The sequence below is a fragment of the Leopardus geoffroyi genome, chromosome B4, assembly GCF_018350155.1.
Source record: "Leopardus geoffroyi isolate Oge1 chromosome B4, O.geoffroyi_Oge1_pat1.0, whole genome shotgun sequence".
Taxonomy (NCBI): Eukaryota; Metazoa; Chordata; class Mammalia; order Carnivora; family Felidae; genus Leopardus; species Leopardus geoffroyi.
The window spans coordinates 76,648,649-76,669,669 of record NC_059341.1 but is presented as its reverse complement, the minus strand read 5'-3'; the positions used below and the strand labels follow the sequence as shown (position 1 = coordinate 76,669,669).

Here is a 21,021-nt window from a genome sequence, read left to right as displayed (position 1 = left end):
CTTCAGCCAGGTCACGATCTCGCGGTCCGTGAGTTCGAGCCCCGCGTCAGGCTCTGGGCTGATGGCTCAGAGCCTGGAGCCTGTTTCCGATTCTGTGTCTCCCTCTCTCTCTGCCCCTCCCCCGTTCATGCTCTGTCTCTCTCTGTCCCAAAAATAAATAAACGTTGAAAAAAAAAAAAAAAAAAAAAAAAAAAAAAAAAAAGCAGATGCCAGTGTCCAGTGCCTCAACCAGATCTTCTGAATCTCTAGCATCTGCATTTTAACAAACTTCCTAGATGATTTTTAATGTGCATGAAAATTTGAGTATTCCTGGATTAAGATTTTTTTTCTTTAAATTGTCTATCTTTTCCCCATTTTATTTTTAAGAGTTTCAAACCCAGAGAAGAGTTGAAAGAACATTGCTAGAGGCCCCAATATACCCTTCTCCTGGACTTACAGTTGTCAGTATTTTGCCACAATTCCTTTGAAAGTAAGTTTCAGACATCATGATATTTCACCGCTAAATACTTCAGCAGGCATCTCCTAAGAACAAAGACACTTGCCTACAGTACTATTTCCCTACTCAGGAAATTTAACATTAATACAACAATATTATCTAATATACAGTCCTGTTCAAATCCCCCCAGTTATCTCAAGGATGTCCTTCATAGCTATTTCCCCCAATCTGGGATCAAAGATCAAGAGTTGTATTTGGTTGTCACCTGGGCAGAGGAAAGAACCAGAGCATAAGGGGTAAGATTGGGATGAGCTTGGCATGTCTGAGGAATTAGAGAAAGGTCAGTGAGGCTGAGCGAGATGAGTGAGGAGGAGAGGGAAAGGTGAGGCTGGAGGCATGGGAGGGAGTCAGGGCACGTAGGGCTTTGTAAATCAGAGTAAAGAGTTTATAGCTTATTTTATTTTAATGCAATGAAAAGCCGTTGGAGGGCTTTAAGCAAGGGAATGACTTGATCTGATTTATGACTTTAAAAGGTCAATCTGAAGACAATTTCAGAATTGGGACATTCGATAATACAACAATTCCTAGACTCTTAAAAAAGTCAGTGTCATTTTTTAAAAGGGGGGGAGCATATGAATTTCCTAGGAAAATAGGAAGGTCATAAAAGATTCCCACAACTTGGGGGCTTCAAACAACAAAAATCCATTCTCACAGTTCTGGAGGCTGGAAGTCCAAAATCAAGATGTTGGGAGGGCTGTTCCTCCAAAGGTGGTGGGGGAGAATCCTTCCTTGCCTCTTCCAGCTCCTGGCGGCTCCTGGTGTTTCCTGGCTCGTGGCGGCGTCTCTAATCTCTGCCTCTGTCTTCACACGGCCTTCTTCTCGGTGTCTGTCTTCTCTTTCCTGTCTTGCCATTAAACTGGATGACCCGGCTAATCCAGGATAATCTCGAGATCCTTAACTACATCTTGCAAAGACCCTTCTTTCAAATAAGGTCACCATCACGGGTTCTGACACGTCGACATCTTTTTGGCGAACTACCATTCAACCCAGTACAGTGGGAGATTGTTCTAGACAAAAAAAGAGACCGAGAGCTATAACAGCTAAATGCAATGTACAAACCTAGATTGGATCGCAGATTCAGAGGGGGATAAAAAAACAAAAGCACTATTGGAGTAATTTGTGTATTATATGCTATGGAACGATTATTCTGTTTTTAGCTGTGAAGATGGGAATATGGTTGTGTAAGGGAATGTTCTTGTTCTCAGGAGGTGCCCACAGGAGCATTTAGGAGGGAAGTGTCATGACATCCCAGACCTTCTTTCTAGTAGGTCAGTCCCATTGTCTTTGACGTCCTTGTGGTGCAAGGCAGAGGCTCTAGTTACTGGGTGAGTGAGACCGGGAAGGAGCTATTGCAGGGTTGGTCACACTGTTTATGAGAACAGAAACTGGGCCTCTTACCTTGGCCTCCACCTGATTCTGGGGTCTCTTATAACAAGACTGTGCCTGATGAGAGTTTGTCCCTACTCCCTGGCAGAGGATGTGCTCTCCACAGTTGGAGAGCCCCTGGAGCAGAAACTCCCCTCCCCTCAGCCTATAGTCTCCACGTGGAGTTGGCCTTGTCAATCAAACATGGGTGCATGGGATATTCTGAACTTACCTCATTTCCTAGCAGTTCCCCCAAGGGTTTAATGCCTTTCAGAGTCAGTTTACAATTGATAGGCCATTCACCAGTCAGTAGGTCCCTGAGGAGGAGACAGGGCCACCCCACATGAAAGGATGAAGGAGGTCAAGGCAGGGGTTCTTCCTGGGCCAGCTGATAATGAGCTCTGTAGTCTTGAACAAGTCTCCTGCTCTGGTCCAACAGCATGATCATTAAGAACATTCTGTGCTGGGGCGCCTGGGTGGCGCAGTCGGTTAAGCGTCCGACTTCAGCCAGGTCACGATCTCGCGGTCCGTGAGTTCAAGCCCCGCGTCAGGCTCTGGGCTGATGGCTCAGAGCCTGGAGCCTGTTTCCGATTCTGTGTCTCCCTCTCTCTCTGCCCCTCCCCCGTTCATGCTCTGTCTCTCTCTGTCCCAAAAATAAATAAACGTTGAAAAAAAAAAAAATTAAAAAAAAAAAAAAAAAAAAAAGAACATTCTGTGCTGAGTTGATCCTAAGGCCTTGAGGGATGGCTGGGATTTGGATGGGTAAACTCTGGGGAACATGATGGAGAACAACAGAGACCCAGTAAGGACAGCCTGACTAGGGCCGAAGAGGTTTGTGGTACAGCTGTGGGCATCTTGAGTAGGTAGGGCTGGTTTATGGAGGGCAGAAAAGCTAGGCAGAGGGGTTTACACTTAAGATCGCTCTTGTTGGAGGCGCCTGGGTGGCTCCGTCGGTTAAGCCTCCGACTTCAGCTCAGGTCACATTCTCGCAGTTCATGAGTTCAAGCTCCGGATCGGGTGCTGTGCTGACAGCTCAGAGCCTGGAGCCTGCTTTGGATTCTGCGTCTTCCTCTCTCTCTGCCCCTCTTCCACTCGCGCGCATGTGCTCTCTCTCTCTCAAAAATAAATAAGCATTAAAAAAAACCCAAAACAGGGGCGCCTGGGTGGCGCAGTCGGTTAAGCGTCCGACTTCAGCCAGGTCACGATCTCGCGGTCCGGGAGTTCGAGCCCCGCGTCAGGCTCTGGGCTGATGGCTCAGAGCCTGGAGCCTGTTTCCGATTCTGTGTCTCCCTCTCTCTCTGCCCCTCCCCCGTTCATGCTCTGTCTCTCTCTGTCCCAAAAATAAATAAACGTTGAAAAAAAAAAATTAAAAAAAATAAATAAATAAAATAAAAAAAAAAAAAAAAACAAAAAAACAAAAAACAAACCCAAAACAGATGGCTCGTGTTGCATGGAAAGATGACCTAACCACAAAACAAGACACCTGGTCCCAGGCCTAGGCCAGTCATTGGGACTTGTCTTCCACATTGGTTAAAGAAAAGGGTTGGATTAAATGATATCTGACATTTTTTTCCAAGCATACATGCTGTTGAGTAGGGGACTCGGGGAATAAAGGAAGCATGTATTAAACATCCTTGTGGCTTTCAGAGCCCTGCTCCCCAGAAGCTTGACGCTGCTCCTTGATCGGGTGATGTGCCAAGATTCTCTGGAGGAGAAGGAGCAGCAGTGCCTGTACAGAGAGGGGAAGCGTGGGGAAAGCCGGGGCCCGTGTGTCAGGATGGAGCCAGGGCTGGAACAGACACGCGATCTCATCTGTGGTCGAAGGATGCATTTTCAGAGGAGACCGCAGTCAGGTGGTCCAAGGAGGGCAGTGACTTCCCCAACTCTCTGGTGACTTCGATTACCCGAAAGGAGGTGTAGACTTTATGCTGGCCCAGCTGGCAGACTCTGTGAGCCCTTCCGTCTGGCCTGCAGAAGGTTAGAGCTGGTGGAAAACTCTGGGACGCCTAGGCACTCCTCCCCCACTTTCCTCAAGAAGATGCTGAGTGGTCCTCACAATTCCATGGGAACGAGGAGGTAGGACCCCGGCTCCCGGCCCCCGCTAGAGGAGCCCTGGTTACCCCCTCTCTAACCAGGCACAAGCTGGAGCACATGCACGTGCCTGAAATGAGACAGGAAGGGGCTCCTGCCCATCAGGCCAGTCACCAGGAGGCTCTTTTTTGCGATCGGATCGTGACACTCTGCCATCCATCTCCCCCTACCTTCTGCATGGAGAGGCCTAGTGACAGCTGAACAGTCAAGTTCAAAGAGTCTGATACTCGACAAACTGCCCTGCCTGCCCTCTGCCGGCAGGCCACACAGGCTCTCATCTGACAGCTGGGCCCAGCCAGTCCGAGCTCCTGGCTCGGGAGCCTGTGGGGCTCCCAGCCAGCGAGGGCCATTGCCTGTGTCTGTTACAAGTTCTCATAGTGGGGCAAGATGAATTTTCACAAAAAAATGTGCAACAATGTTACTAGCAACCAGAGGAAGAAATAAAATATTATTTGCACGTAAAAAAAAAAAAAAAAAAAGGAGGAGGGGGAGGAAGAGGAAGAAGAAAGAAGAGGAAGAAGAAGGAGGAGGAGGAGGAGGAGGAAGAGAGGAAGAAAAAGAAGTTTTGTCCCTCCCTAGGTGAATTCTGTCTGCAGACACCTGGCTTGAGGGAAGGGAGGTGACCGAGCAAATGGAGATGGGGAAAGTGGGAGAGAGAGGGAAGGGAGAAATGGAAGTGGAGAGAGAAGAGGAAGGGTGAGGTAGAGAAGGGAGAAAGACTAGGGGAAACCAAGGAGGTCAGAAAAGGTGAAACAATCTCACAGGCTTTTTCCTCTCGAGGATGCAAAGGCCTCCATGCAGGGGAACAACCAGTGGAGTGATCCCTATTTATACCTTGGAGCCCTCAGACTCTGGTTTGGTTCTTGTCCCAGGCGTCATGCTCCAAGCTCCTTAGGCTGGGGAAGTTTTGGAACCGCCCTGGGATCAGAATCCTCTGGCTGGGCTTCCTGGGGGAGGTGATTCTTCCGGAGTGAGCCTCCTTGCTCCTCAACACCACCAGCAAATCAGGCTGCGGCTCCATTCACGGTTGCACGTAAAAGGAGAGAAGGTATATTTTCCGAACCTGCTGATGTTCTCTGTGTGCCTTCGATTTATGGTTTAAGTTCAGCCAAGACTCCCGGAAAAGACGGAAAGGAAGAAGCAGATCAGTTTGGTTGACCAGGAGCTGCAGGCAGAGGAAGGCCAAATGCTGAGTAAAGGAAGCGGGCATAGAATCTCTTTGCTCTCCCAGGGTCATGTTTGCACTGGCAGAGATATACATAATTAAAAGGATCTTAATATTTTTATTATTTCAATAGTTACATGCTCAGACAGCTCTTCCTGCCCACAGATCCTGCCCTCATGCTTGAATAGAATCACCCTTTTGCACTGAAGATGTCTCAAGAATTCTTTCTTGGCCGTCGGCCCCAGGCCCCCATTACAGCTAAACCATCATGGACAATCAACAATTATTAGAATGAAGAAGGTCCAACTTAGAAAAAAATCACAGTCTAATACCTCACTATCAAGAAGTTAGAGGGCGCCTGGGTGGCTCAGTCGGTTAAGCGTCCGACTTTGGCTCAGGTCATGATCTCACGGTTCATGAGTTCGAGTCCCACCTCGGGGAGCACGAGCCCCTCTTCAGGTGAGCTCGAGCCCCGCTTTGGGTGAGTTCCACTTCTCTCTCTGTCTCTCTCTCCACCCCTCGTGGGATTCTCTCTCCCCTCTCTCTCTGCCCCTTGCTCACTTGCTCCCCCCACCTCAAAAAAGTAAAATAATAAAAAAAAGAGTTACATGCTCTAATGCTCTACCAACCGAGCCAGCCAGGCGCCCCTACGTAAGGCTCTAATATCAGTTAGAACGCTTTTGGCAGGAAGCAATAGAACACCTAACTCAAAATGTCCCCAACAATCAGGGGGTTTTTAATCTCACATAATGAGAAAACAAGAGACAGAGAAGTTTCAAGGCTGGTTAGTTCAGAGGCTCAATGTCCCACCAAGAACCCAGGTTCTTTTCATCTTTCGGCTCTGTCACACTCAGAGTGTTAGCTTTTTGTCCTCACGTTTGTCCCCTCATGGTCACAAGACGACTGCGGCACCATCAGGCATCATGAGCTCACACAATTACATCCAAACACTGCAAGACAGAAAATCCTTTCCCTGCATTCCTTTTCAAGAGCAAGGGAATCTTTCTAAGAACATCGTCCCCCCCCAACCCCCAACCAGCAGACATTACCTCACCCCTCATTTCCGTAACTGTGTCACATGCTGCTTCCTCACCAGTCCCTGGCAAGAGAACTGGAATTACCTCGATCAGCTTAGACTCAGATTCACCCTGGTGGTGGAGAGGCCCAACTTCCCCTGCTGCACATGGGTGCCCAACCCCTGAACCGAACCAGGTGATGTTAGCAGCTAAAACGACCAGCTGGGAGGGCTCTGGGGTAGATGTGCCATCATGGCTGCTACATGTGACAATGCCTTCAGACACGTAGCATATACTGCCTTGAATTAGGGTTGTGCCCAGGTGATCTGTGTCTACAGTCAGGGGGTGGGGGCGAGGGGAGACAAAAAAGCTAAATATATTCCCTATAGTACACAGCACAGAGACTTGCACCAATTAGGCTCTCCGAAAACAAGGAGTTCAGCTTAAAAAAGAAAATGATTGTTATAATAGTACAACCGGATGCGATTACCTTTGCCAAGGACATTTTAGTATTAGTTTACTGTCAGGCCAGATATTTCCCGTGAGCGAAATGAGATAGTTGATAGGAACAGAGCACGAGGAGGGAGGTGAAGGGTGACAGCGATGAGACTGAATTTGCACCCACCTACCCACCCTTAGCGAATTAAACTAATTTGCGAATGTAGACAAAACTCTTGTGTAATTAGGAAAGCTTTACATTCCGTTCTCATTTTAAAAAGACAATGAGAAAGAATTCTGGTGGTGAGATGAGTGCTTAAAAGCTTTCTCTGGGGCGCCTGGGTGGCTCAGTCAGTTGAGCGTCCGACTTGAGTTCAGGTCATGATCTCACAGTCTGTGAGTTCGAGCCCCACGTTGAGCTCTGTGCTGACAGCTCAGAGCCTGGAGCCTGCTTCGGATTCTGTGTCTCCCTCTCGCTCTGCCCCTCCCCTGCTCATGCTCTGTCTCTCTCTGTCTCAAAAATAAAAACATTAAAAAAATTAAAAAAAAAAAAAAAAGAATGGGTTCACTGAGCTCAGAGAGCAGCCTGGATGAAAAAAGCCCCTTCACTGGGGAAGCTACAGCCTGGATAGTGGGAGCCAGCTGGCTTTGCCCCTCTGGACCTTCACGCTGCCCCTGGGCCCAGGAACGGGGCTTCTAGAAAGCGCTCTGACAATCAACAGCATAACAAGATCTCCCTTCTGCAGCTGTGGCTCCAGCCAGTGCTCCGTGAACGGGCGTCAGGCCCACACCACCCAGGATGTGGCCCTTGTCCTCCAGATCTGGAGTCACCGCCAGGCAGGTTTCTCTGGGAGGCCACTGGGCAGACTGGAGTGAGTGAGGGCTTTGGAGTCAGAGCTCTGGGGTCAAATTTTAGTTTGCCCACTTGCTCTGTGGCCTTAGGCTAGATACTTAAGCTCTCTGAGTTTCTGCTTCCTTGCCTGTAGAAACGGGTGTAACAATAGCACCTTGCAGGGTGTTGGGAGCTCCTACCCTGACAGAGCCTCCTCTTCCTCCTGCAGCCCCACTTGGGGTTGCCACGCATCTTCCAGAAGTCAGAGGCCTGAAGACAGGCTCTCTCCAAGCTCGAACCCACCTGGCCACCTCTGGACCAGCCCCGGACTGTTTGACAGGCTCCCCCTGGGGCAGAGGCATTTGCCAGCTGCTTCCCAAACACAGGACGGACGAGTTAGACAGCCAGGGCACGTCCCTCACAGCCGTTCTCTCCTCTCACCCAGGCTCAAACAAAGCAGCTATGCCCGGCCCACTGGACCCGCGGTGGCCAGCAGCCTCCAGGGGGCAGAAGTCTGCTCCTGTGGTCAGGTCAGATGACGGCAGCCTAAGGCCTCTGTCCACACAGAGGCCGGGGCCCTGGCCAATCTCGAAGGCTGCACTCTTAGGCTTTCTCCATTTATCCCCATCAAGCCTCAGCAGCATCAACCACGGCAGCCGATCTGAGTCCAGACTTTCCATTTGTGCTCAAGGGCAGATCAGATGATTGTCAGCCACAAAGCAGTGACCTAGACCTTGGGGTGTAATTGTTCTTGCTGCAGGCTAACTTCTATTCACTCTCTCACCAACAGAGGAGGGGAAAAAGAATCATCATTGCAAGGACAGATCCCTCCCCAACCACTGGCACTTTGCTCTTCCAATTCCCCAGGTTCTGTCCTACTGGAGTATTTTTTCTCAACTAAAATCTTCTCTCACCTTCTTTCATCCCCACACCATTGGGGCTGCTTAAAGGTTTCCAACCTTTTTCACATCTTGTCACATGCAGAAAATAATTTATCTGTAAAGGCTTATGGAGGTCATTAGAGGGGTCGTTCCTGGCCAGGGGTGATTGGCCCCAGGACCTTCAGGTTTCACAGGCTGGTTTGAAGACCTGGTAACCCCTAAACCCCATTCTCAGGGCACTCTGCTTGGGAAACGCTGGCTTAGAGAATGGACCTCTCAGGTTCCATGAGGTGTCACGCTCGGCTGAAGCTGGATGATGTAAATCCACTCCTTCTCACATGTGAGTGTCCAGTTTCGTCCAGTGCTCCATCCAACTGTGGCAATTGGCAGATCTCCTAAATTGGGAAAAATATCCCGGTGCCCCTCTGGTGGCTGGGCTGCCTGGCCTTCCCAAGGTTCATTTTTATCCCAGACCCCCCATGCTCTGGCTGCAGGAGGAATCTGGCCCGTCAGATAAGTAGCAATAGCTGCCTTTGTGCTCAAGGATGGGACTGGGCTGGCCCTTGCCCTGAAGGGCAAAAGACAGTGACTGCTCTCATGATAAAAGCTGTGAGACCAGGCCCACAAAATTGAAACATCTTGGGGAAGCAGCAGCACAGTGCTCCCAGACAGAACCTGCCTATTTACTAGATGCTCTCCTCAAACAGTAAGGGGGCAGAAGTGAGCGATGTGTCAGGAGTAAACATCCCAGTGGGGAGAATAAAGAAGGCAACTGAGCCCCAATGGAATATGGGCTGACATCACGGAGCAAAGGTGAACACACCCAGAGCTGTGTACCAGCCTCCATTTCCTCCCACTTGTCTGGCATTCCCACTCAGGCCAGCACCCAAGCCTTCCTCATGAGGCTCAGCCCTTTTCCATTGCTCAGTTCAACCTTCTAAGCCCCGCGACTGGTACCTGAATACCCATCACCACGCTCTCCAGCCACGCACTGTTCCTGCCTCTTCCTCCCCCACCCTCACCTCATAGGTCTCTCCTGCCCCCCTCAAGAACCACACTGCTCCTCACATGTACTTGGAAAAGGGTCCAAATTAGGGAATCTTTCCTCTGCAATCTTTCCCACACTCTTCAGTTTTCCTTTATTTTGCTACTGCAGATATTCCCCACGACATAAATTGGGTCAAGTACCAATACTGTAACAACTTGTGACTACTGTAATTTTGTCTCAGCCAGCTCCACTTTCTCTAAACAGTAACTTCTTAAAATACAGTCTTATTTGTCACTGCAGGTTTTGGTTAAGTATAGAATAAATCAGCATGATTCCAAGCCCTTCCCACGTGACTCTAATAGGCTATTAAATACTGACAGCAACAGTTCTGGAAGTCTGGCTGGTTTCTTGAATCACTTGGCTCCCCCACTTACTATTATGTTACCTAACCCCTTGCTACTTCACACATAGTCACAGCAGACCAAGAGCAGAAGCTAGAAGCTTGTTAAAAAATGCAGGATCTTGGGGCACCTGAGTGGCTCAGTTGGTTAAGCATTCAACTTTTGGTTTCGGCTCAGGTCACAATCTCACAGTTTGTGGGTTTGAGCCCCACACCTGGCTCCACGCTGACAGTGCGGGTATGGAGCCTACTTGGGATTCCCCCCGCCCCATACACACACTCTCTCTCTCAAAATAAACTTTCAAAAAGTTAAAAAAAAAAAAATGCAATTATCTTGGGGCGCCTGGGTGGCTCGGTTGGTTAAGTGTCTTGACTTCAGCTCAGGTCATGATCTCAGTTTGTGGGTTCCAGCCCTGGGTTGGCTCTCTGCTGTCAGCGCAGAGCCCCCTTCAGATCCTCTGAACCCTTCTCTGCCCCTCCCCACTCATGCTTTCTCAAAATAAATATTTTTTTTAAATGAAATATCTAGGGGCGCCTGGGTGGCACAGTCGGTTAAGCGTCCGACTTCAGCCAGGTCACGATCTCGCGGTCCGTGAGTTCGAGCCCCGCGTCGGGCTCTGGGCTGATGGCTCAGAGCCTGGAGCCTGTTTCCGATTCTGTGTCTCCCTCTCTCTCTGCCCTTCCCCCGTTCATGCTCTGTCTCTCTCTGTCCCAAAAATAAATAAACGTTGAAAAAAAAAATTAAAAAAAAAAAAATAAATGAAATATCTAAAGCTTCACTTTGAAGCTACAGATTTGGATCTACATTACCTAAAAAAAATTTTTTTTAATGTTTCTTCTTGAAAGAGAGACACACACAGAGCGTGGGCAGGGGAGGGGCAGAGAGAGGGAGACAATCTGAAGCAGGCTCCAGCCTCTGAGCTCTCAGCATGGAGTCCAATGCAGGCAGGGCTCAAACCAACGAACTGTGAGATCATGAACTGAGACAAAGCCGGACACTTAACCAACTGAGCCACCCAGGCAACCCTGGGTGATTCACATCCACATTGATTCACATCCACATTGAAATTTGAGAAACAATGGCCCAATCTAAGCCTGCTGCCTCATTTACAATAGGATTTTATCACCACCCATCAATCCAGGTCTTAAGTGAAACAGACAAGCCACTAAGCACAGTGTGTGGCACACCGAAGCCACTTGAAATGTTGATCAAATGACTGGGCAGACCATCTGCCAGCCTCCCCCATCCCCAACTGGCCTTAAATAAGTGAGGCTAGTACTTACTGCGATACAGAAGCCAGCTGGACATTTAAAATAGAAACATCACTTTTATTGACAAGTTGGGGCCACAGTGGACAGCTTCCAGAACAGAAATAAGACAGTCCCAAGACAACAGAGTATAAAATTGTAGAGGACAGGTTAATACTCTTCACCCTCATCCTCTCCCTCAGCACTATCTGCTCCAACCTCCTCATAATCCTTCTCAAGGGCAGCCATGTCCTCACGGGCCTCAGAAAACTCTCCTTCCTCCATGCCCTCACCCACATACCAGTGAACAAAGGCACGCTTGGCATACATCAGGTCAAACTTGTGGTCCAGGCGAGCCCAGGCCTCAGCAATGGCTGTGGTGTTGCTCAGCATGCACACAGCTCGCTGTACTTTGGCCAGGTCTCCACCAGGTACCACAGTGGGAGGCTGGTAATTAATGCCAACTTTGAAGCCAGTGGGGCACCAGTCCACGAACTGGATGGTACGCTTGGTCTTGATGGTGGCAATGGCAGCATTGACATCTTTGGGAACCACATCACCACGGTACAACAGGCAGCAAGCCATGTATTTACCATGGCGGGGGTCGCATTTCACCATCTGGTTGGCTGGCTCAAAGCACGCATTGGTGATCTCTGCTACAGTAAGCTGTTCATGGTAGGCTTTCTCAGCAGAGATGACAGGGGCATATGTGGCCAGAGGGAAGTGGATGCGGGGATAGGGCACCAGGTTGGTCTGGAATTCTGTCAGATCCACATTCAGGGCTCCATCAAATCTGAGGGAAGCAGTGATGGAAGACACAATCTGGCTAATAAGGCGGTTAAGGTTAGTGTAGGTTGGGCGTTCGATATCGAGGTTTCTACGACAGATGTCATAGATGGCCTCGTTGTCTACCATGAAGGCACAATCAGAGTGCTCCAGGGTGGTGTGGGTAGTGAGGATGGAGTTGTAGGGCTCAACGACAGCAGTGGAAACCTGGGGGGCTGGGTAAATGGAGAACTCCAGCTTGGACTTCTTGCCATAATCGACAGAGAGACGTTCCATCAGCAGGGAGGTGAACCCGGAACCAGTTCCCCCTCCAAAGCTGTGGAAAACCAAGAAGCCCTGGAGACCCGTGCACTGGTCGGCCTGCAAAAAAAAAAAAAGTTTTAATTTAGCCTTGGTGAAAGCTGCAATGACTTCTTTGAATCCATAATTACATTGATCGAATTTTTTTTTTTTTAAAGTTTTTATTTATTTAAGTAATTTCTACACCCAACGTGGAGATCAAACTCATGACCCGGAGATCAAGAGTTATATGCTCTTCCAACTGAGACAGCCAGGCACCCCTGATCGAGATTTTTTTTAATCTCCTGAACAATATTTGCAAAGAAAGCAGTCATAAAGAGCTTCTAAGTGCTAAGATTCAGAGAAACTTTTCACAATTCCGGGGGGCGGGGAGGGGGGGGCAGAAATCTGCTAAACGGCTATTTAAAAATGAACTATTTTCATTTCCACAGGCAGAGGAATCATGAGGTCTGGAATGGATGCAAGGCCCAAGTTTAGCGACTGGGAAAGCAACCGCTGGTGCCCTTGCTGTGACTGCAGAACGAGTATGACTTTTCAGCAGCTGGAGAGCTACCAAGGGCAGGCCTGGGACCACCAGCCCCATACAATAGAAGTCTTAGAAAGATCTGGCAGCTGCTTTCTGAGCTGGAGTAACACAGAATAGCCGAGTTCCAATGCACTGGTGTTGGGAGTCAGGCTGAGTCTGGATCCGGCTCTACCAGTTCCCTGCTGTGTGGCTTTGACCAAATTTATTTCTCAATCTCCGTCTTCGCGTTTATTGAGAATAGTAATCTCCATCAGGTCACTGAGAATTAAATGAGTACGTGGAACAGTGTTTGGCACAGTAAGCACTAGTTATCAGAGAGCCTATTGATTCTGAAAAAGGTGATTTACTATGATAGGACCATGAGACCTAATGTCAGTGGGGCTTTTCACCACTTAACTGAGCTATTCCAGTTAGCAAACTACCATTCTGTGAAAGCATTGATTTTTGACTTTTCAAAGTCTTCTGCTGACAATCCTCACTTCTCAGAAGTGCTGAGGGGTGCCTGGGTGGCTCAGTTGGTTGAGTGTCTAACTTCGACTCAGGTCATGATCTCGCAGTTGACGAGTTCGAGCCCCGGGCTCTGTGCTGACAGCTCAGAGCCTGGAGCCTGCTTCAGATTCTGTGTCTCCCTCTCTCTCTCTGCCCCTCCCCTGCTCATGCTCTGTCTCAAAAATAAATAAATATTAAAAAAAAAAAAAAAAAAAAGAAGTGCTGAGATTTGTGGAATTCTCTACCAATCCCTCACTGTACTTCTCCTGTGGGTCCATACTCTGGGATCAATGTACAGGGCAGACTCTGGTCTACCAATTAAATCCACTCAGCCTCCTATGGACACAGTAATAATACTAAGGACAAATACAATTATTTTGGTAGTTAATCAACTTTACTCCAGAACCCTTGATGGGTTTTACTAGGTTTATTTGCCCCTAAAGGCAGGTCCTGATTTCCAAGTCAGTGCTTGTAGCTGAAGCTTGATTTATAAACATAGAACCATTACCCCAATTTTGCTAGGAAGGGTGTGATAAGCACCTGGAAAAGTATGAAGCTGTGAATGATGCAAAGTCATTCTTTTTAGACTAGACCAGTTGTGGCCAGGCTTAGAATGTGATTTTCTGGACAAACTACTCTACCAAAGCCTTTATTCTTGATTTTTGGTTAATTACTTACAAGCTGCCCACATGCCTAAGGAGTAGAGTCATCTGGATACCAGACTCTGAACATAAAATGATCCAGGGGCGTCTGGGTGGCTCAGTTGGTTTTAAGCGTCTGACTCTTGATTTTGGCTCAGGTCATAATCTCACGGTTCTTGTGACCACGGTTCTTGTGTTCAAGCCTTGAGTCAGGTTCTATGCTGACAGTGCGAAGCCTGCTTGGGATTCTCGCTCTCCCTCCCTCTCTCGCTCACATGCATGCTTGCTCTCAAAAATAAATATTTAAAAAATAAATAAAATGATCCTAACAGAACATTTACTTATCGACTTTTACTGATGTGAATACTGCTGCCTAAGATTTTTCTGCCACAGTGCCGGTTCACATGGGTCTGAGCTCTAGTGGAAAAGCAAGCATACTACTTTCTGTGAGTACATTTCAATACTTTCCAAGTTTCAAGGACGACACTAGCTTCCATAATAAGGGAGCTCCCTTGATTGCACTTTCAATGTTGTTGGAAGATTCCAGCGTCCACCATTTCTAGTCAGTGTTATACTGGCTTCTCGTGCTCTGTACTTTCTGTATCAACATAAGGCACCAACTCTGATAGACATATTTTTAAAATACATATAAAATATATATATACATATATTTTTTTTAGGAGTTTGATCAATTAGTTACATTTCGGAGTCTGCCACCTTCTCACTCAATGTCACTAAGATAACCTAAAAGGGGGCATTCTTAGCTTGAAGCAGGGAAGCTGCTTGATTAATATGAATAAGGATGTTTAATGGTCTTAAATGTCAAACTGCTACAGCTCCCTGGTTCTCACCTTCACTTTAGGTAAACTGCCCTGCCTTAAGCATTTGCCCAAGTCTGCTTTATAACACATAGAAATAGGCAATAGAGCATTTAACCCTGACCTAAATAGTTGTTCCATAACACAGGACCATCTGATTTAAAAAGTCTGGTTACCTGGGGTGCCTGGGTGGCTCAGTCAGTTAACCATACGACTTCAGCTCAGGTCATGATCTCCGTTCATGGGTTTAAGCCCCACATCAGGCTCTGTGCTGACAGCTCAGAGCCTGGAGCCTGCTTTGGATTCTGTGTCTCCCTCTCTCTCTGCTCCCCCCCCGCCCCCCACTATCTCTCAAAATTAAATAAAATTAAAAAAATTTTTTTTTTTTTAATAAAAAATTTTAAAAAATAAAGTCTGGTTACTTACTGAGCACTCAAAGGTTCATTTTAGGATACAAAGAATGATTCTTATAATTTGGTCTCCCTTAAAACTGTAAGAGAACATTCTCATCTCACTTTAAATAAAACACTACATTGGGGCACCTGGGTGTCTCAGTCAGTTGAGTGTCTGACTCTTGATTTTGGCTCAGGTCATGGGATCAAGCTGTCAGAGCTGAGCCTGCTTGGGATTCTCTCCCTCTCTCTCTGTCCCTCCCCCACTCACACTCTCCCACTCTTTCTCAAAATAAATACACTTAAAACTTATATATGTATATTAAATAAAACACTATGTTTACCAGTTTCCGAATTCGGTCCAAGACAAGGTCGATGATCTCCTTGCCGATGGTGTAGTGCCCTCGGGCATAGTTATTGGCAGCATCTTCCTTGCCCGTGATGAGCTGCTCAGGATGGAAGAGCTGGCGGTAGGTGCCAGTGCGAACTTCATCTGGAAGAGAAAAACAAAGCAGCCACCCGTCACTCACAACCTGCACACGCCTGCTCCACCCCACGGTGTCAATGGAGCCCTCACGACAGACCTCCTGTCTCAAGAGCCCTGAGATCTCCCTTGGGTTACTGAGGCCAACTCACCAATGACTGTGGGTTCCAGGTCTACAAACACTGCCCTGGGCACATGCTTGCCAGCGCCCGTCTCACTGAAGAAGGTGTTGAAGGAGTCATCTCCTCCCCCAATGGTCTTGTCACTTGGCATCTGGCCATCGGGCTGGATGCCGTGTTCCAGGCAATAGAGCTCCCAGCAGGCATTGCCGATCTGAACACCAGCCTGGCCAACGTGGATGGAGATGCACTCACGCTGTGGGAAGAAGAAAGGAAAATGTCAGAATATGACACATCAGATGGGATGTTTAGGAATGACTCACACCTAAATGACTAATTAACCTTCAGGATAGAAAGTCACCTTTCTGGAAGCCACTCCTGCCCAGGGTTTATTTCACAAGCAACAGTCTTTGCTGACTAATTCAGAGAAAATGCTTTGCAAAACCAAAGATATGTTAATGAACTACTAGGCAAGACCAGAGATCAGACTCTTGCTTTGTAGTCACATTAGATATTCAAGGTCAGGTTTCTACCATTTTAGAAAGACCTAAACTGTTCCACAGCAATACATTTCCCCCAGCTCCTGGGAAATATGCCTGCCAATTCCTTAAAGGCATGCAAAATTCCCCCTTCCAGCTCTGATTCATTCCATGTGATTGTATAACTGTCGAGCTCATTCTGGTCCCTCTTTAATCCTATTCTTTAAAAGACAAGAGCTTCTCCCTCTCCCTTTAAAACCAGCTTAAACCAGCAAACTATAGCCATATGACTCATGGAAAAAATGCCAGATAAGCAGCAGTTAGCTGTATTTTAAAAACTGTGGTCAGAGGCAGCTTTTTAACTCTGTGGAAGAACTTAATCGTAAGGAAGAACATTTTTCCTTCACTATCAACAAATCTTCAGTAGGGGGTGGTGGTGGAGACACATGGTAATAAAAGCTGAAAGTGTCAACAAAACTTTACTAATAGCTTAAGAAATTCGCTGTTTCCTACCAAAACATACATACATGTATCTCTGGCACTGTGGAAAAGTCTATGGTGCCAAGAATTTAACGATATTGGGAAAATGTTTTCTTTTACTTGATGAACAAGATCATCTGTAAGTTACCAAATTCATTCCTGCTCAGTAAAATAAGGCCATGAACGTAGAGTCCATACCCCCAGATTTAAGAGGAAAACAGAAAAAATGGGTGTTTATTATATTTCATCATAAGTCAGATTAGCTACTTTGGAGAGTGACAGAGGACTTTCAAAATTGATACCAAATATCTCCCATTACATTTTCCCCGAATAGGAGGGTTTCGAGTTCTTCGAAGCTGCTAACAGGAAACTAGTTAAAGAAAACTCAACACCGCTAAGATCTCAAAGGTCCTACTTTCATAACCGGAGATAATAAAAACCCCAATCACTCACAACCTTTGACTTATGGTCCCCTCATTTCCACATACACTCATAAAACAACCATGGTCTTCTAACCACATCACTTGGCTCATTATGACCTGAGTCTACTCGCCCAGGTCTAGGGCTATGGGAGAAAGGGGAGTTGTTTATTCTAATGAGTCCATGAGTATTTATAATTGCATCCTGTTTACCTTTAACTGGACTTTGGAAATTTTACAGCCTGAGAAAGCTGGAGAGATCTGCCCATGACAGCCCCAGGCCCAAGGAGATAAAGTTTTTGAGAAGAACCTTTCATTCTAATGAAGGGTTTCTTTGATGGATTTTTGAGCCCAAAACACTTTCATTGGGCAGCAGTCTCAACAGCTTTCTCCTTTAGACTTTCTCCACTCTCCCCTGGCCACTCGGGGGATGAAGTGAGACACAGGTGATAGAGTCACTTAGTCTAACTTTCACTGGATAACCAGCCCCTGTCTCTAATTAAAAAACAAAACAACAGGGGCGCCTGGGTGGCGCAGTCGGTTAAGCGTCCGACTTCAGCCAGGTCAAGATCTCGCGGTCTGTGAGTTCGAGCCCCGCATCGGGCTCTGGGCTGATGGCTCAGAGCCTGGAGCCTGTTTCCGATTCTGTGTCTCCCTCTCTCTCTGCCCCTCCCCCGTTCATGCTCTGTCTCTCTCTGTCCCAAAAATAAATAAACGTTGAAAAAAAAAAATTAAAAAAAAAAAAAAAAAAAAAAAAAAAAAAACAACAACAAAAAATCCAAACTATTAACTTAGCCAGTGTTTGCCTAAATCATTGCTCTCCTGCCCTTTAAACAGTCCTACTACTTTCTGAATCGCACTTTTACCAGGTTTTTTTGTTTTTGTTTTTGTTTTTGTTTTTGTTTTTGTCTGCTTGGTGAAAAGCACTCAAGCAAGTTGTTACAGTCAGACTTAGTTTTTTTAACAGCTGTGGTAGTCTCTGAAGAGGTGGCTGGTCTGTTCACTGTATCCCCTTTTCTTTAAAGATACTATTTTGAAACATTTGATACACAAATACTAGTTTAAAAGTACGGCTTATTTTAGGTTGACCTCCAACAGACCTCCAAGAACACGTTGTTAGTACTAGTTTGCTCAGAGGTTTTATACGAAAATATCTCTTCACGGACTAGTTTTTTAAAAACCTGGCTTAAGTACCAAGCTTCAGCTATAAACGCCCCACTAAGTTAACACAGAAACGCAAAATTAGACGTGACAGTTAAGAGTTCCCTTAAAAGGAGCAGCCTGTTCACATCTCTCAGGTGGACTGATGCAATTGGAAGCTCTCCCCAGAGACCAGCCACAGGTGACTCAGCAGGCAGTCACCGGGCGCTGGAGAGCGGGCGCAGGGAGCGTAGGCACCTTGGGAGCTGGAGCGCACCTAGTGTTCCAGGGCGGTAGGTAGTGGGAAGGTGAGGTAGGTCACTGACGGAAATGGAGGGGAGGGATTTTTCGTTTCCACAAGTCCTTGGGGGGGCCGGTGTGAAGGCTTCCCGGTCTGCCTTAGGCTGTGGCGGGCCCTGGGGCGATGCCTTCTAGGATCAGGAGGGCTTTCCACTCCCACCAAGGGCAGTGTCCTGGCCGCGTTTTCGAGCCCGAAGAGGAGTTTGCGGGTGAACTCGGCTTTCCCAGCCTGGCCATCAGAAGCAAGTTTGCTCGGCTGCGTCCCACCTGCACCCGGGCTCCCCCGCCCCTTCGGACTGCTCTCACACCCACGCCACGTCCCAAGGACCCCCACTCACCATGACTAAGACTTGTAGGGTTCCTTGAGGCTGAAGGCGGCGAGGGGACGGCGAGAAGGCTCTCCCACTGACAGACTACCAAGGAGTCCGGGGGAGAAGTAGTAAGAGGTTGCGCCGCCGCGAGGGACTCTATATACCCCCTTCCCCGGCCACGTGGCCAGGGGGCGGGCACCTGGCCCCGCCCCGGCCGCCGCGGCCCCGCCTCCAAGTCCCGCGGCGCCGGGAGGGACACCCCATCGCACCCTCCGGCGGAGAGAGGAGGGGCGCGGGCGCTGATTGGTGGGTTCAAAAGTTCAAACCAAACTCTTCGGAGAGAGCCAGATCTACGAAGGGAGGAGACGTCCTGGGGCCAGGGAAGGGCGGATGGGGCGGGGAAGAGTCTGGGGACTGAGACTGGAAGAAGGGAGGCAAAGCATCTGCGCAGTCCTCAGCGGGTGCGGGGGGCGTCGCGTGCAAAACCTCAGGGAAAAACGGGCGGAGTATAGGGAGCGCAGCCCCTCCCGCCGGTCTCCGGACCCTCGAGCGGCGGCCCTGCGAAACCCACAGCCAGTCCCCGCTGCGCACCTCCCAGCGAGGCGGGGCCTGGCCTGCGGGGCCGCCGCTTACGCCCTGCACAGCCCTGGCGCCGGCTCCCGTGCAGCTGTGGGATTCTGGAGAGAGAAGTCCTTGCGCCCCCTCCCAGCCCTTAATTACCACCAGCCGGCCTGAAGCCCATATTCTCATCTTTTTGCTTGTGTTTTTTTTTTTTTTTTTTTTTTTACTCGTTTTCCCACATTCTTTTAAATGAACTCTTCGTCTCTAACAACAATCTTCCAGTTGGTGCAAAAGCAGGTTTTTCGGTTCGTTATAGTAATAGCTTCCATTTTTTATCGCTTACTATTCAGAGTAGTTGGTTTTTCACACTATATCAATCACATTTCATCCTTGCGACGCTGTGAGTTATCCTCATTTTACAGATGGGGAAACTAGGGCTCGGAGGAATTCAACAAGTTTGAGGCCACACAGCTAGAATAATGGGGCTGCCCATAAGCCCTCATTACCTTGTACTGCCTCGTGCTAAATATACCGTGTTGACCCTCCCTGCAATGGTTTACTTCTCAGAAGCAGCCTTTTTCTTTCAGTTGTTATTCTTTCTCTGCAACTTCATCATGTTATCTTAGTTCTCCACCATCTCTGGATGATAGAGTTTATGGGAATATTTAGAGAACAAAAGTGACTGCTATACATAATAGAGGTTATAGGGATTTTCCCTGAAGTAGAAAAAGGCAAAATGACAGGAAAAACTGGGTTTTAGATACAGAATAGGCAGAACTCCAGATACACTCCAACTCACACAAAATGAATGCTGTTGGAAATATATGCAGAGACTCCTTTTCAAATTACAATACCATAGTTCCATCATTAAATGTTTATTGCGTACCTATTACTTATTGTGTGGCAGGATATTCTGAAAGTTGGAATAATTAGCATCTTGGTCTGTTGCCAAATATTTTACTCTTAATTAGTAAAGCATTTCACCTTTTTAATGCATTCCACAAATATATTCAGCATAGTTTCTAGGTTCTTGGGAATAGGTAGGTGAACAAAATTGACAGATCTCTGCTCGTAGAGCCTATGTTCTAGGAGGGATCGGGAAGAAAGACAATGAACACAGTAAATAAGTAAATCATAAAATTCATTAGAGGGTGAAGAGTTGCTATAGAAAAATACTGAAGAGGGGCGCCTGGGTGGCGCAGTCGGTTAAGCGTCCGACTTCAGCCAGGTCACGATCTCGCGGTCCGTGGGTTCGAGCCCCGCGTAGGGCTCTGGGCTGATGGCTCAGAGCCTGGAGCCTGTTTCCGATTCTGTGTCTCCCTCTCTCTCTGCCCCTCCCCCGTTCATGCTCTGTCTCTCTCTGTCCCAAAAATAAATAAACGTTGAAAAAAAATTTTTTTTAAATAAAAAAAAAATAAAAAAAAATAAAAAAAGAAAAATACTGAAGAAAGTGGAATGAGAGGGTGGAGTGGGAGAGGGGTTGTAATAGAACCATGATGGTCACGGTTAGCCTTAATGATACATGAGATTTGAACAAAGACTTGTAGGTCATGAGGGGTTAGCCAAGTGGCTAAAAGCGAGCAGTTGGAGCCCAGACCCCCAAGCAAGAGTGAGCCGTTAGTGTTCCTGGAAGAGCAGTGAGGCCAGCTTGGCTGGAAGAGATGAATAACAGAGGATGATGTTGGAGAGGAAACAGGAGCCAGATCTTACAGCTTCTTATAAGTTACTGCAAATCCTGTGGCTTTTACTCCGACATGGGGAGCTAATGTAGGGTTTGAAACGTAGAAGTGACATGACCCGACTGCTTTTTAAATTATTATTTATTTAATATTTTTTTCAGTGGGCTCCGCACTACG

General features: G+C 47.6%; 1 protein-coding gene and 2 long non-coding RNA genes across 4 annotated transcripts; 1 reads left to right on the top strand and 2 right to left on the bottom strand.

The window, feature by feature from the left end:
• The first annotated feature begins 379 nt into the window (after nucleotides 1–379).
• LOC123590699 lies at nucleotides 380–1,387 on the top strand. The gene is made up of 2 exons (XR_006708932.1): nucleotides 380–469; nucleotides 1,239–1,387. It is a non-coding gene; the product is annotated as an uncharacterized LOC123590699 (long non-coding RNA).
• LOC123590698 lies at nucleotides 874–5,564 on the bottom strand. 2 transcript variants are annotated; one of them, XR_006708931.1, is made up of 2 exons: nucleotides 4,787–5,564; nucleotides 874–1,503 (listed from the first exon to the last, which is right to left on the bottom strand). It is a non-coding gene; the product is annotated as an uncharacterized LOC123590698 (long non-coding RNA). The 2 variants fall into 2 exon arrangements; XR_006708930.1 differs by lacking the exon at nucleotides 4,787–5,564 and adding an exon at nucleotides 2,094–2,316.
• A 5,416-nt stretch (nucleotides 5,565–10,980) lies between these two features.
• Nucleotides 10,981–18,781, bottom strand: LOC123591567 (tubulin alpha-1C chain). Its single transcript, XM_045466040.1, has 4 exons — nucleotides 18,632–18,781; nucleotides 15,509–15,731; nucleotides 15,217–15,365; nucleotides 10,981–12,066 (listed from the first exon to the last, which is right to left on the bottom strand). Exons 1-4 carry the CDS (start codon nucleotides 18,632–18,634, stop codon nucleotides 11,092–11,094), a joined length of 1,350 nt encoding a protein of 449 aa, XP_045321996.1. The 5' UTR covers nucleotides 18,635–18,781; the 3' UTR covers nucleotides 10,981–11,091.
• Nucleotides 18,782–21,021: the final 2,240 nt, after the last annotated feature.